This window comes from Terrapene carolina, unplaced genomic scaffold, assembly GCF_002925995.2.
Source record: "Terrapene carolina triunguis isolate 2854851 unplaced genomic scaffold, T_m_triunguis-2.0 Scaffold67, whole genome shotgun sequence".
Taxonomy (NCBI): Eukaryota; Metazoa; Chordata; order Testudines; family Emydidae; genus Terrapene; species Terrapene triunguis.
In genome coordinates this window covers 31855203-31867052 of record NW_020664418.1, presented here as the reverse complement: position 1 = coordinate 31867052, position 11850 = coordinate 31855203, and the positions used below count along the sequence as shown (strand labels likewise).

General features: G+C 37.6%; 1 protein-coding gene across 8 annotated transcripts in view; it reads right to left on the bottom strand.

Moving 5' to 3' along the window:
- Nucleotides 1–2283: 2283 nt before the first annotated feature.
- SEMA6D (semaphorin 6D) overlaps nt 2284–11850 on the bottom strand; it is a 36620-nt gene continuing 27053 nt past the window's right edge. Inside the window, exons 16-19 of one of the 8 annotated variants that reach the window (XM_024200715.3) lie at nt 11182–11273; nt 10780–10836; nt 8485–8652; nt 2284–5888 (exon numbers count right to left, since the gene is read on the bottom strand). In XM_024200715.3, coding sequence (XP_024056483.1) covers nt 4585–5888; nt 8485–8652; nt 10780–10836; nt 11182–11273 — 1621 coding nt within the window. In that variant the 3' untranslated portion in view covers nt 2284–4584. The remainder of the gene's footprint in view (nt 5889–8484; nt 8653–10779; nt 10837–11181; nt 11274–11850) is intronic. The other 7 variants (XM_024200752.3, XM_024200777.3, XM_024200758.3 and 4 more) reach the window with 7 other exon arrangements.

Genomic DNA, 11850 nt, shown 5'->3' with positions numbered 1-11850 from the left:
CCTACCCTAACTCTAAACCACATTATATGAATGGTTTTTTATAAGACATAATTTTCTGACAGCCTTAAAATTGCACTGAATTTTGCTGAACGTAGTTGCTTAGTATTTTCACAAATTGTCTCTCTCTTCCAACCATACCATTGTCATGTGAACGCAGTCTTATTCTTCTGCATTTGATTTTTTTTAAACCTACGTTTTTCTTTTATTCTGAACACTTGGAAAGAGGGACATAAAAGCGAGCAGGACCCTTTTTCTTTCCCTATTGCTCCCATATGAAGGAAGATGGATAAACTTGCTGGGCCTCTCCTTCGCACTGAGCCCCTAGATTAAACTTTTAATACTTGGACACATGCTTCCCTCAGTCAGTGCCAAATCCACCTAGTTCATTTTCTGAGCAAAACATCTTTTGCCTTTCAGTTTCAATACCTACATGTATAATTTTTATTTCAAGTCAAATTACACTCTAGACACTTAAGGCCCCCCCCCCCCAAAACAAAACAAAACAAAAACAAACATTCAAGGTCAAGATAACCCCTCCTGGTTATTCAATTCCCTTCCAGGATAGAGAACCTATCTACAACTGCTTTGTCTTCACTGCTAAAGTAACTGAATTGGAATCGGCAGCTGCAGCAACAGTATACTTTGATCTGGCTATGATGTGCTGGATTCTCTTTTGATAGGGGGACTTTTTCCTTTAATGATCAAGTTTTGAAAGGATCTTTTTCTTGTATCCCAATTTTCTAATTTCAGTGCTGAATTAAAGCATTTTCACAGGCTTGTATGGTGGGTTGCGTCAGTTATGGCATCTAGGACAGAGTGTCCATACTGATGAAATACTGTATAATATACTACCAAATGACATATTACTCTGGGAAATGTGGAAAGGTTCAATATAAAAAAAAATGTGGAATATGGTGATGGAAGGCTTGGGGCTAGAATAAACAAAACTTTTTTGGGAAGAAAAACATCCCACTGTGTGGAACTAAATGTATTTTACATGCTGAGTCAATAATTCTTTGTAATCTTATACCATTATTGTCTGAGAATTATTCAGTTTCAAAAGGTGTTATGCTTACATGTAAGGAACAAGTTTGAATATATTTACTGTCATTTTCGTCTTGAGTGTAGGTTGTTTTTATAATGGAAAAATGTAGTTACTTTGAGCAAATGAGGAAAATGAAGTTATATATCAAATACGGATTTTAAATGTGCATCAGCTAAACCAGTCCACAAAGCTAAATTGGTTTTTGGTCTAGAAAACATACATTGGTTATCAGATTTTCATCCTGTATTTTTTTTTTAGCCAATGTGTTTAAAATTTTTTTAAATGCTTTTAGTAAAACTACTTTTAGGTGCCACTCTCTTGGTATAACTTGTAAAGTAATTTCAGGTTATTAATGATTTGAAAAAGAAAATTATTGTAAACCATTTTTATCACTTAAAAGCAAATTTTATTAAAAGAATGCTGAACATTTGCTTTATGAAATTGCCGTTTATTTTTAAATTAACCATGATGTTGGCACATATTAACTATACTCAATTGTATCGTTTAAAATATGTGCATTGTATATAGTTCTGCTATGTTTTATTACCAGTCCAAAATCCAAACAGCAGCAAAAACTGCACTTTTTAAGCATCAGTTACTTAGGGAAGTGCCAATACTTGATTTAGTTTAAGTTTAAAAATAGCGTTGCTGGAAATTGTGAACATTAATTATCTATATTATGGAGGAGAAAACTGTCCACCTTAATAGTGTGCTGTATTTGCATAACGAATGGAACAGAGAAGGGTTACTAGACACTAGAGAGATTTCCAGGAAGCAAATCTGCCAACTGTAAGCCTGAAATCAAGTTACAGTACAGATTTCAGAGGGGAGTGTTGCACGTTTTTTAAATTAAAATGCATCTGTGTAATGAATCATATGGACTAATCTGACACAGTATTACATTTTCCCTCTATGCCAGTTATTTTGATGTTTTATTTTTAACTCAGGAGTCTAACAGTTGTCTGCACAAGCCTCTCAAGAGCCTTCGTGTCAGCATTAGACTGTTATGAAAACGGAAATACACTTGTGTGCCATGCTATTGGTCTTTTGCAATCTGCATGACACCCAGTACTGCTGATGAGGGGATGTGTCAGTGGTTTCTTAATGAACCTGTTAAAAGCAAGCAGAGTTTTTCCTTCTTTTTAATCCATAGGACAATACATTTTATAAATATAGTCAATAACAAAAAAGTCAGACATTCAGTAGATTTGAATATTTTATTTTGACTTTACATGCGGTGTTAAAAACCCAAAGAACGTATTATTTACACATCCACAATACAAGTTTACAAGATATCTATACATGTTAAAGTACTCTGTGGTATAGAGCAGCTTCATTTTTAGGGTTACTTTTTATGCCGTACCATTAAAAAAGATACAATCTGCGTTTACCTTTGCACAAATGGATAAAGCATCTTTTGTATTATTAAATTAACTAGGTTGAATGTTAGAAATTTCAACATAAATACTGATAGAACTCACATTACCATCTACAAGGCAGCACAATGTTACAGAACGTTATCAGGGTTCATATCAGGGTTCACATACATTTATGTTTTGGTTTCACACAAGTCTGTATTAATTAATATTTGTGAAGTGAATTCAAATCAGTTTTTGTCATTTGCTGACTGAGTAGATTTTGTTTTTTAATTGTTATTAATCTGTAGTGTTTTAGTTACGAGACTGAAACATTTAAGAAAAGAGATCACAGGATTTTGGATCCAGAGGTCTAAGGAAACAAAAGTTCCTTACAGCCTTAAAGCAAAGAGGAAAATAAAAAAGGAATAATTTCTATCCTTTATTCTATGTTCTGTAACAGTGATCTAGTTTTCAGACTAATCTTTTCTCCTCCTCCGATATGTAATATAAATCTTCATTGTCTCAGAAACCAACTAAAGTTATTTGTCCTACTAATTGAGTATTCCTTTGCCATGGTTATTTCTACGGTTATGTTCAATAAACAATGTGGTAGTGTGTAGTTTGCAAGCTAAAACAGCCATCTGTGTTGAACATCAGCTGCAAGTGGATACTGTAAAACCTACTAAATGGCTTGCACAACTTTAGCAGGTGTTCCATTACCCTAGAAACCTTATTTGATTTCACATTATAACTGATCAGTGGAATGTTTATCATGGCAAGGTGATTTAATATTGCTGTCTTCTTGAATTGCAGGCTGCCTTTATTTACCACTAATTACTCTTGCTTTTTATCTTTTTTTGGGTGCTTGTTAAAAGAATTACAACTGGCACTGAGGAAATATGTGCTATATGGAGGACACTTGACAGATTCTTAGTACTTTTATCATTCGCATGAATAAGGCACAAAATGCACAGATTCAGGTAAACTCACACATAATATTTACAGAATATCGTCATTACCTGCATGACTTTGGAGAAAATACTTACATTACACAACATAAACAAATTGATTGCACTACAGTTGACTTTTCACAGACTGCTTCTGCCAGGCCAATTAGCGATTCCTCCTTGATATTGACAAAGGTCTATCAGAGTGTAGGATGTTATTAAATGCAACAAAAAGGTAACTTTATTACACAGGCATTGCCTAGTGTGTTTTAGATTATTAGCTGCCCTCAATGAAAACTACGGGGGATCAAATTCACAGTGGCCAGGTATTGAATGGAGGAACTGTGGAAGTACAGTGAGATTCTCCACATCCCACCACAAAACACTAGATTTGAAATGTACAGATCTGAATCGATAGCAGCATAATAAAGTTATTTTAGAATTAACACACTTGTACTCTTTCATTGGATTACTAATTCAGCAGTGTATATAATCTGGAACGCTGACTGAGATGGACAGTTCCTCTCTAGCTGTCTCCAAACTGAACCCAATGGACTGCAGAAGGAAGAGAGTCATTTGTTTGTTCAGTCATGCTCAATGTAAACAATTCCACAGCAGAAAAGATGCGATGACAATCTACGTACAACCTAGTGTGTACAATACACACACACATACACACACACACACACACACAGCTTTATCTGTGGCATAAACAAAATGCCAAACATGGAAACAAACAATGCTACTGTTGGGCCAGAGACTGAATTTCAGCAAATTGCTTATTAACCCAGATATTCATTGAGACATTACCATTTTCTGACATTTGTGCAAGAGGCAAGGTGAATGCATACATACTAAAATGTTCACATTTAATGGGAAGACCACACATATCGGCAGTCTAAAATGGAACCCATTTTCAAGTAATTGCTTACAGATTTTTCCAAGTACTTTATCAGCTAGTTAGAACAGTAAAGTAGCCCCCATTCCCATTGTGCTACATGTCTCCTTAGCTCCAAACAAAAGAAATGTAATGACCAGCACCTTCCTTTGTTTATTTTAGCAAGTCTTGCTGTAGCAATGTGTGGCAAGACATAGATGTTGCTGAAGTAAAGACAGTTTCTTTGGCCACTTTGTTCTCTTTAATTACAAGCAAGTCTCTGTCTTATGTCTCTCCCACAACATCCTCCCACAACCTGTACAGGTCCATGCCACACTCTAATAGAATATACAAGTCCTAGTAGCTGTATTTGTTCAGTGGTCTGACTGAAGTTGTTTGAGGAACGAATGAGGGTTTTGGTGGCACGTCAGGTTTTATGGATGGTGTCCTCTTTATTCCTGTACGAGGAAGGGTTCCATTGCTTGTGTAACTGCTTTGTCTGGATAAAGAAGGCTGTAGGTGAACGCTGACCGGCGTCCCTTGCATGTAGTCCATCTTTGTGCCTGTAGCAGGAGGCATGTATCCCCCGCGGGTAATACTAGGCTGTCTGGATAACAAAACACCATTTGGTGAGTTTAAGTTTTTAGGCAGGGCAGATATTGAATGCCTTTGTGAAGAATTTTTGTGATAGCCCCTTTGTCTGTCTAAAGAAGTCATTGGTACTGCTGGGGTAGTAGGGACATCCACTCGTTTTGTTGGACTATTTCTTGGAAGAGTAGATGGAGGAGAGTATAAAGATGCCTCCCTGTTAGGAACTTTAGGTGGAATCTCAGACATATTTCCCATTGGATCCAGCATTAAAGTCTGGTGAGCCACTTGAATGTCTCCCATTATTGATTTGGGATTATTAGGAGTTTCATTTAAATGTTTCAGAAAATCATTCAGGGTGTTCCTGGAATCAACAGATCGCCTGTGGTCTCTTTTGCTTGATGGTTTTGTAAGTGGGTGATCAATATTTTGCATCTTTTTGTCTGCTTTATGTGCATTAGAATTTGAGAAAGATGTGTTGTAGTCATGGGTAGCGTTGGGAAGAACAATAGCACTGGGAATATGTCCATGACTTAACGGAGAATGGGGTGGGGGACTAGAAGGAAAAAATTGAGGGCTTTTTAGAGGGGTTTCTTTTCTTGACGCATTGAGGTTGCTGTGTGCCTTGTCTGACTGACTCTTCATCACCTGCAGTGTCTTTTGCTGCAGTACTGGTGTGGATTCAGGAGTAGGAAGTGCAGCTAATTCTGGAGGCTGGCCTCTGTGGTCCATTATCATGGATTTTGTATCACCATTCGGCGGCAGTTCTTTTCTGCTACTCAACAGATTTGTGTACAGTTTAGGCGAATCAATGTTTTGCTGATATTCCTTGACGGGACTATCAAATAACCCATTCAGTTTAGCAAAACTTCCACTGGAGTCTGTACAGGACTGAGCTGATTCTGCATCTTTGTGTATTTTTCTGGATTTCCGTACAAATATATCTCGGTAACAGTAAACGGCCACTCCTGCAAGGAAGGCTCCCAGGACAAAGGCAGCAAAGACACAAGTGATCAGGACGTTCATGTGTACCATTTGGTTGGAATCTCCTGACTGTACTTCCCACCTTACACCTGCAACAAACATATGTGATACATTAAAATAACAAAGGTCACACACACAGTCCAAAACCAAGGCTGCCTGCCTTGGTGAAGGACAAGGATATATAATTAGATGAGTGTTTAAGATAGACGAGTGTTAACGTAATTTGTCTGGATTCTATCCTCCATCACATTGCAGAGTGTAAATTTTTAAAATAAAAATTACACTGCTAGTATTGAGCAGCACAAACGTAGACTCTGCATTTCATTTGCGAATGAGAAAAGCTTGCTAGTGTTCCATTACCCAAATTACATTTAGTTATATACTGTCCTGGTCTAGTGTCTATCCTTGTCCCCAAATATTTTTTAAGGCTCACAAATAGTGGTTTGTATGTTATTAATATTAACAATTTCTGCTGGAAAATTGGGGTTAAAAGGTGCTACTCTGCCAGACTGCAATTAATAACTCATGGAGGAATTTTTCTCTCAATTTCCTGCCCAACTCATAAATCAAAAGAGAGACAGGATTATGCAAATGTTATGTAAAACTGAATAATGTACATATTGTGGTGTTATAAACATGTTAATACTGTGCAAAATACATGAACTAATACATTCATACTCTGCTATCCTTAGAGTACCATACTCTGCATGATTATTTACTTATATTTTTTACAATTCAAGATTACACTATTTTATACAGGTATTTTACTTTCTTTTCTTATTTACTCAATAATGAGCATTCCAGACTGCGTATCATTTAAAATACATGGTTAATAAAAAGTATTAGAGTTTGTTAAAATCTAGAAGAAGAATGAATATTGGATTAGTTTGTAATTCACATATTATCACAGTGTCTCTTAGTTTTTTGGGTTTTTGTTTTTAAAGCAACCACAGACATCTTGCAATTAAGACAATGTTAGTTTTTAAAAGTAATTCTGTTAACTATACCAGGAGAAGTCAAAATAAAGAAGAGTTGAGATTATAGGAATATATTGATTTTTGTTAGAGGCAAGGCCTTTGAACATTGTTAATGTTCAGGGTTATAGGTTTTAATGGGTGTTGTGTAGAAGAGGAAAGGAAAGAGGAGTAAAGGTTCACTAATAGAAATGTCACAGAATGTGAATAAAAAATAAGAGCAAATTAGGACAAAAACGTATTGACTTAAAGCAAATAAAACTGAAAAAGCTGAAACAAATTAAAATAATAAATGCACTTTTATAATGGCTGATAGGAAACCTGATATATTTTGGTGACTTGTAGAACTGAGGCTTGTGACTTTCATTAAATACAGAATTGTGCAAACATGTCTGTCACCAGGATAATTTAGAGAATTTTTTCACTTCAAGGTCCCAGAAACAAAGACAAGGTTTTCATCTTGAGGCCAAAAGACCAAAAACATCAAGACACTTGATCACGGCCTTGGATAGACCAAGAGACTACTGACACTTGACCAGAGCTCGGAGAGCCAAGATATGTACCAATAAAAGTCTCTCATGAAGTTTTGGCTGTTGTTGATTGTAATATTGTTTTGCCAATATTTGTTTCTGTAACAGCCTATGCAATGTTTCACTTGATTGAAAGGAGGAAAGGCAACAGAAGATGAATTGTATGTAATCTATAAAATCAGACTTCACATTTTTTTAGTTTTCAGATAAGCCGGGCGTGTGTATTGGGAGACTCTACACAGCTGTCTGAGTGCAAGCGCCCATGCTCTTCTCTCCAAAGTATAATTTCAGTGGATTGAATCTCAAACCTGACCCTGCAGTTCCTTGCAAACCCACTGAACTGAATGGGAGTTTTGGGTGTTCAATGAGTACAACATTGGACCTCATCTGAGCGGTTTTGTCCACATACCCATGGGCTGTTACTTTGCACTTTAGACTTTGTCTTTAAACATTAGCTAATACACCAAGGCACTATCTGTTTGGCTGAGAGGACCAGCAGTCTCATTCAGGCTCTAGAACTACTGCTGTTCTGTAACCCATAGAGAAGGGTTCACTGGCCATTCTAAAATTGTTTTGAGAATGTTTGTCAAAATTTTTGGAAAACCAAAAGGTAAAAGAAAAAAATGTGTTGTTTTGGGTTTAGTTTAGTTTAGTTTAAGCATTTTAAAACACTTTTAATCATTTTAAAAATACACAAAGTAAATTTTGCAGCAAAAAGTTGTTTCAAACTGAAAAATCAAAATGTTTCATTTCAAAAATGTTGAAACAAAAGTTTTGCCTTTTTCAGATTTTTTTGTTTTATTTAACCACAACAATTCAGTGAAAACAATGTGTATTTGTAAAATATTTCGGGTGACCTGAATCTGCTGCTTTTAGCAAAAGTTTCAGCTGAAAAATTTCACTTGGCTCTAGTAACCAACTGCCTGAAGGGCAGGTGAGGATTGTAAGGCTTGAATTTACATTGGCTATGCATCCAGAATTCCTGCTGACATCAGCTGAAGTTTTGCAAACTATGAACATCACTTTGCACACACACGCCAAATGGGGAAGAGAACCATGATTGCACCTTCTGTATATTCACAGGAAAAAGTATAAACATACCAGTCCCAGCATTTTCAAAATTCTAATTGTACCTATCAGGTTTCCATTTAGCTGTAATGTATTTCCTGGTAAGGCCTTACCCTTTGGGACACCTGATAATGGATCAGAATAATCAGAAGTGTTTGGGTCATCTTGAACTACAAATTTCCGAGAGCCAGTCACTTTAGGTTTCCAGGAACCAATCACTTTAGGTGATATAACTGGGATACTTGCCATTGTGGTAATGGAAGCTGAGGATAACTCCATGTCTGTGGTGGCAAACAGATTTTTATTAATGTGTATTACAAACAGGCTTTCCTCACTGTTTTGTGGTATTTCTAAATTATAGCTGGAGAAGGCATTTAATGGGAGTTACATGTCAGGGCAATATATGACCTACACTTCACAGACGTACATAGGGCTGCCAAAAATCAGATTAAAAGTACAAATTATACATTAAATAACATTACAGCTATTATTCAAGAACCAGAAAAGTCAAATGGAAGGCAGTGTGGAAGTTATCATAAGCAACTGAAGGAGGGGGAAAGCACAACTTATTCTACTTTATTGATGTATTGTTTCCTTTTATACAAGCTGTTTCAGCATATTTCACTGTCTTTTAAAAATCTCTAAAAAGCTGTTTATTAGTGACCTTGTAAGAGGCCAAAATACTAAATATCCCTGAGAGACCAGCTCAGCTCTGTTAGAACTGTAGTTAGGCACCGTTGGGAGACAAGACACATATTTTTACCCCTTATGTTGTAATGGTTCCTAAGGAACTATGCTGCTAGATCCTTCTTAGAAATGAATTGAGTGTATAAAGTCATTATGGCCTATGTGGTAATGCCCATGAGCAGCAAACCTATTGAACCTAATAGTCTACACTGAGCCTACTTTTCAGGTGCAAATCCCTGATTTGTTTGCACGGGACCAGATAGATTTATAGCCATGTGTGCTTGCAACTGGGGATTTGCCTGAGTAAAGTAAGCACTCAAATATGTGTTAATTCAGGGCTCAAAAATCAGGTTCATTATGTGTGTGTCCTAAAAAAAAATCAGACTGAAAGTTGAATCGATTAAGTGAACGTTCATGCAAGTAAGGCAGCACTTTCAAGTAATATGGCTGTCATTTCCCCCCCCCCCAAATTTACACCCTAAGTTATATTATGGGCAAATAAATCTGCAAAGTATTTGTTTGTGTATCAAACACAGCCCCCTTGTTGAGATACAGAAGTGCAAATACCAGCCCCACAACTTCCAGTGGTTCCCAAACTTGTTCCGCCGCTTGTGCAGGGAAAGCCCCTGGCGGGCCGGGCCAGTTTGTGTACCTGCCACATCCGCAGGTTCGGACGATCGCAGCTCCCAGTGACCGCAGTTCGCTGCTCTAAGCCAATGGGAGCTGCTGGAAGTGGTGGCCAGTACGTCCCTCGGCATGCGCCGCTTCCAGCAGCTCCCATTGGCCCGGAGCAGCAAACCACGGCCACTGGGAGCCGCGATCAGCCGAACCTGCGGACACGGCAGGTACACAAACCGGCCCGGCCCGCCAGGGGCTTTCCCTGCACAAGTGGCGGAACAAGTTTGGGAACCACTGATTAAACAGCCCAACAGATTTCCTTCAGATTTGGCAAACAGGAATGTCCCCAAGGGCTGAAACCCAGAGACCAAGTTTCAGTCTGGACTGAACTCTAGAAAATAAGGGCTTGATCATGCTCCTGTTGAACTCGATAAAAGTTTTACTATTGAGTTCAACAGAGTAACATTGGCACCTATATTCCTGAAAAATAGGGATTTGCAATGAAAATGCTGTGAAAAAATGTTGAAAGGAGTAAAGGGTCTGAAGGCCCTAGGACAACACTGCACCAAAGTTCTCTAGTCCAGCATCAGTTTACTAGAGCCTGTGTTCTGCTATACCGTGGGTGAGATTAAATGATTAACATTAGCATAACTATTGAAACATTTCCAAACCACAGAAATACACATTTTAGAAAATGTGTATTTGCTTGATAAGACTGGTGGTGAGGGGGAGAGGAAGGAGAAAAAAAAGGAAGATGATGAGATTTTTGCCATCCATCTATTAGAGATGACCAAGAAGGGCATTCACAAATGCATGGGGACGCGGGGGGGTAAAGCTGAGTGGACTTCCGTGCAGTGAAGATGTCATCTATGTTAATCAGGCTCTTTAATAAAGGATGTGGCTCAATAAACAATGAGCTGTTAACATGCAGCTACACAGGGTGAAGAGCTGAGTCCAGCTAGCTTTACTATCAGTGGGAACATGAGTAAAAGCACAAAAATGAAGGCTTGCCACCTGCGCAGAAGGAAGGGGAAAAAGGGCTGAAAATGCTGAACTGAAGGAAAGAAAAGGTCATTAATTCAAAAAAATTAAAAAAAACTAACCAGATGTTGGGTCGCCAAATATTTTGTAATCTGGTGTAGTTGTAGTAGGCAAAATTTCTAAAAGAATTAAAGGAACAAGTAATCAGTGAAAAGTAACCAAAAGAAAGCAAAAGAGTTTAAGACCTGAGTAACTGAAAATAAAAAAGAAAATACGATCTGTTACCAAAAAAGGGAAATTGTTCGATACCTTACAGCTCTCTGGAGTCAATAGCAAAGTGAGGGAAGGAGAGCGGGAGAGGTAAAACATCTCTGCCACCCCCCGCCGGAGTAGCTCAGCTTTGTGACTGGTCGTGGTAACACTAGGTGGTGCGTGCAGGGTGTCACTGAATGGCTCATCATAAATTTAACATCCACAAACTACTGTTGACACATTATAAATTAGCAGCAGTGACTGTGTCTTACCATGGCAGTCCCCAAGCTGTCCTGTATTGCCGTATTCTACATCTTGCTCATATCCTCCAGTGCTGTGGTTGTATGAAACAAACAAAGAGAACCTGCAATTAATAGCATTAATAGGGAAACAAATGATTTTCTTCTGAAAGCATAAACCAGACACACATTTGTTCAGCAAACTTATGGGAAAGGGGAGTTGTACAGTATAGGATAGCAGAAAGACTGTATATTAAATATAAAAATTATGTAAAGGCTTTAAATTTTTAAGCACTTACACCAAGAAATAAATCAAGTTCTCACACTAATCAATTTATGTATCGTGCAACCACTCTTGTTTGCTGGTATATCCATGCAGCTCCAACTAGATCAACTGGCGTTGTGCATGCCTATCTGAGGGTAATATTGGACCCATTATAAATATCACATTTAACATCACAACTGCTAATGCAATGTGCTCCATGAGACTGCTTCTTCAAAATACCCTTGGAAAGGTACAGATTGGGTGTGGAAAAGTCTTACATGTTTTCTGCTATAAAATGTATTTTTTCACCTTTGTAAAAATCAAGTGAGCAAATTTCACTTAAACAGTCCAAAAAGTTGAGACAAACAGAAAATTTAGGCTGTAGGAGACTTTTCCCCATGTAGTTATGAGCCTGTGAAAATGAGAAAGGAAATAAT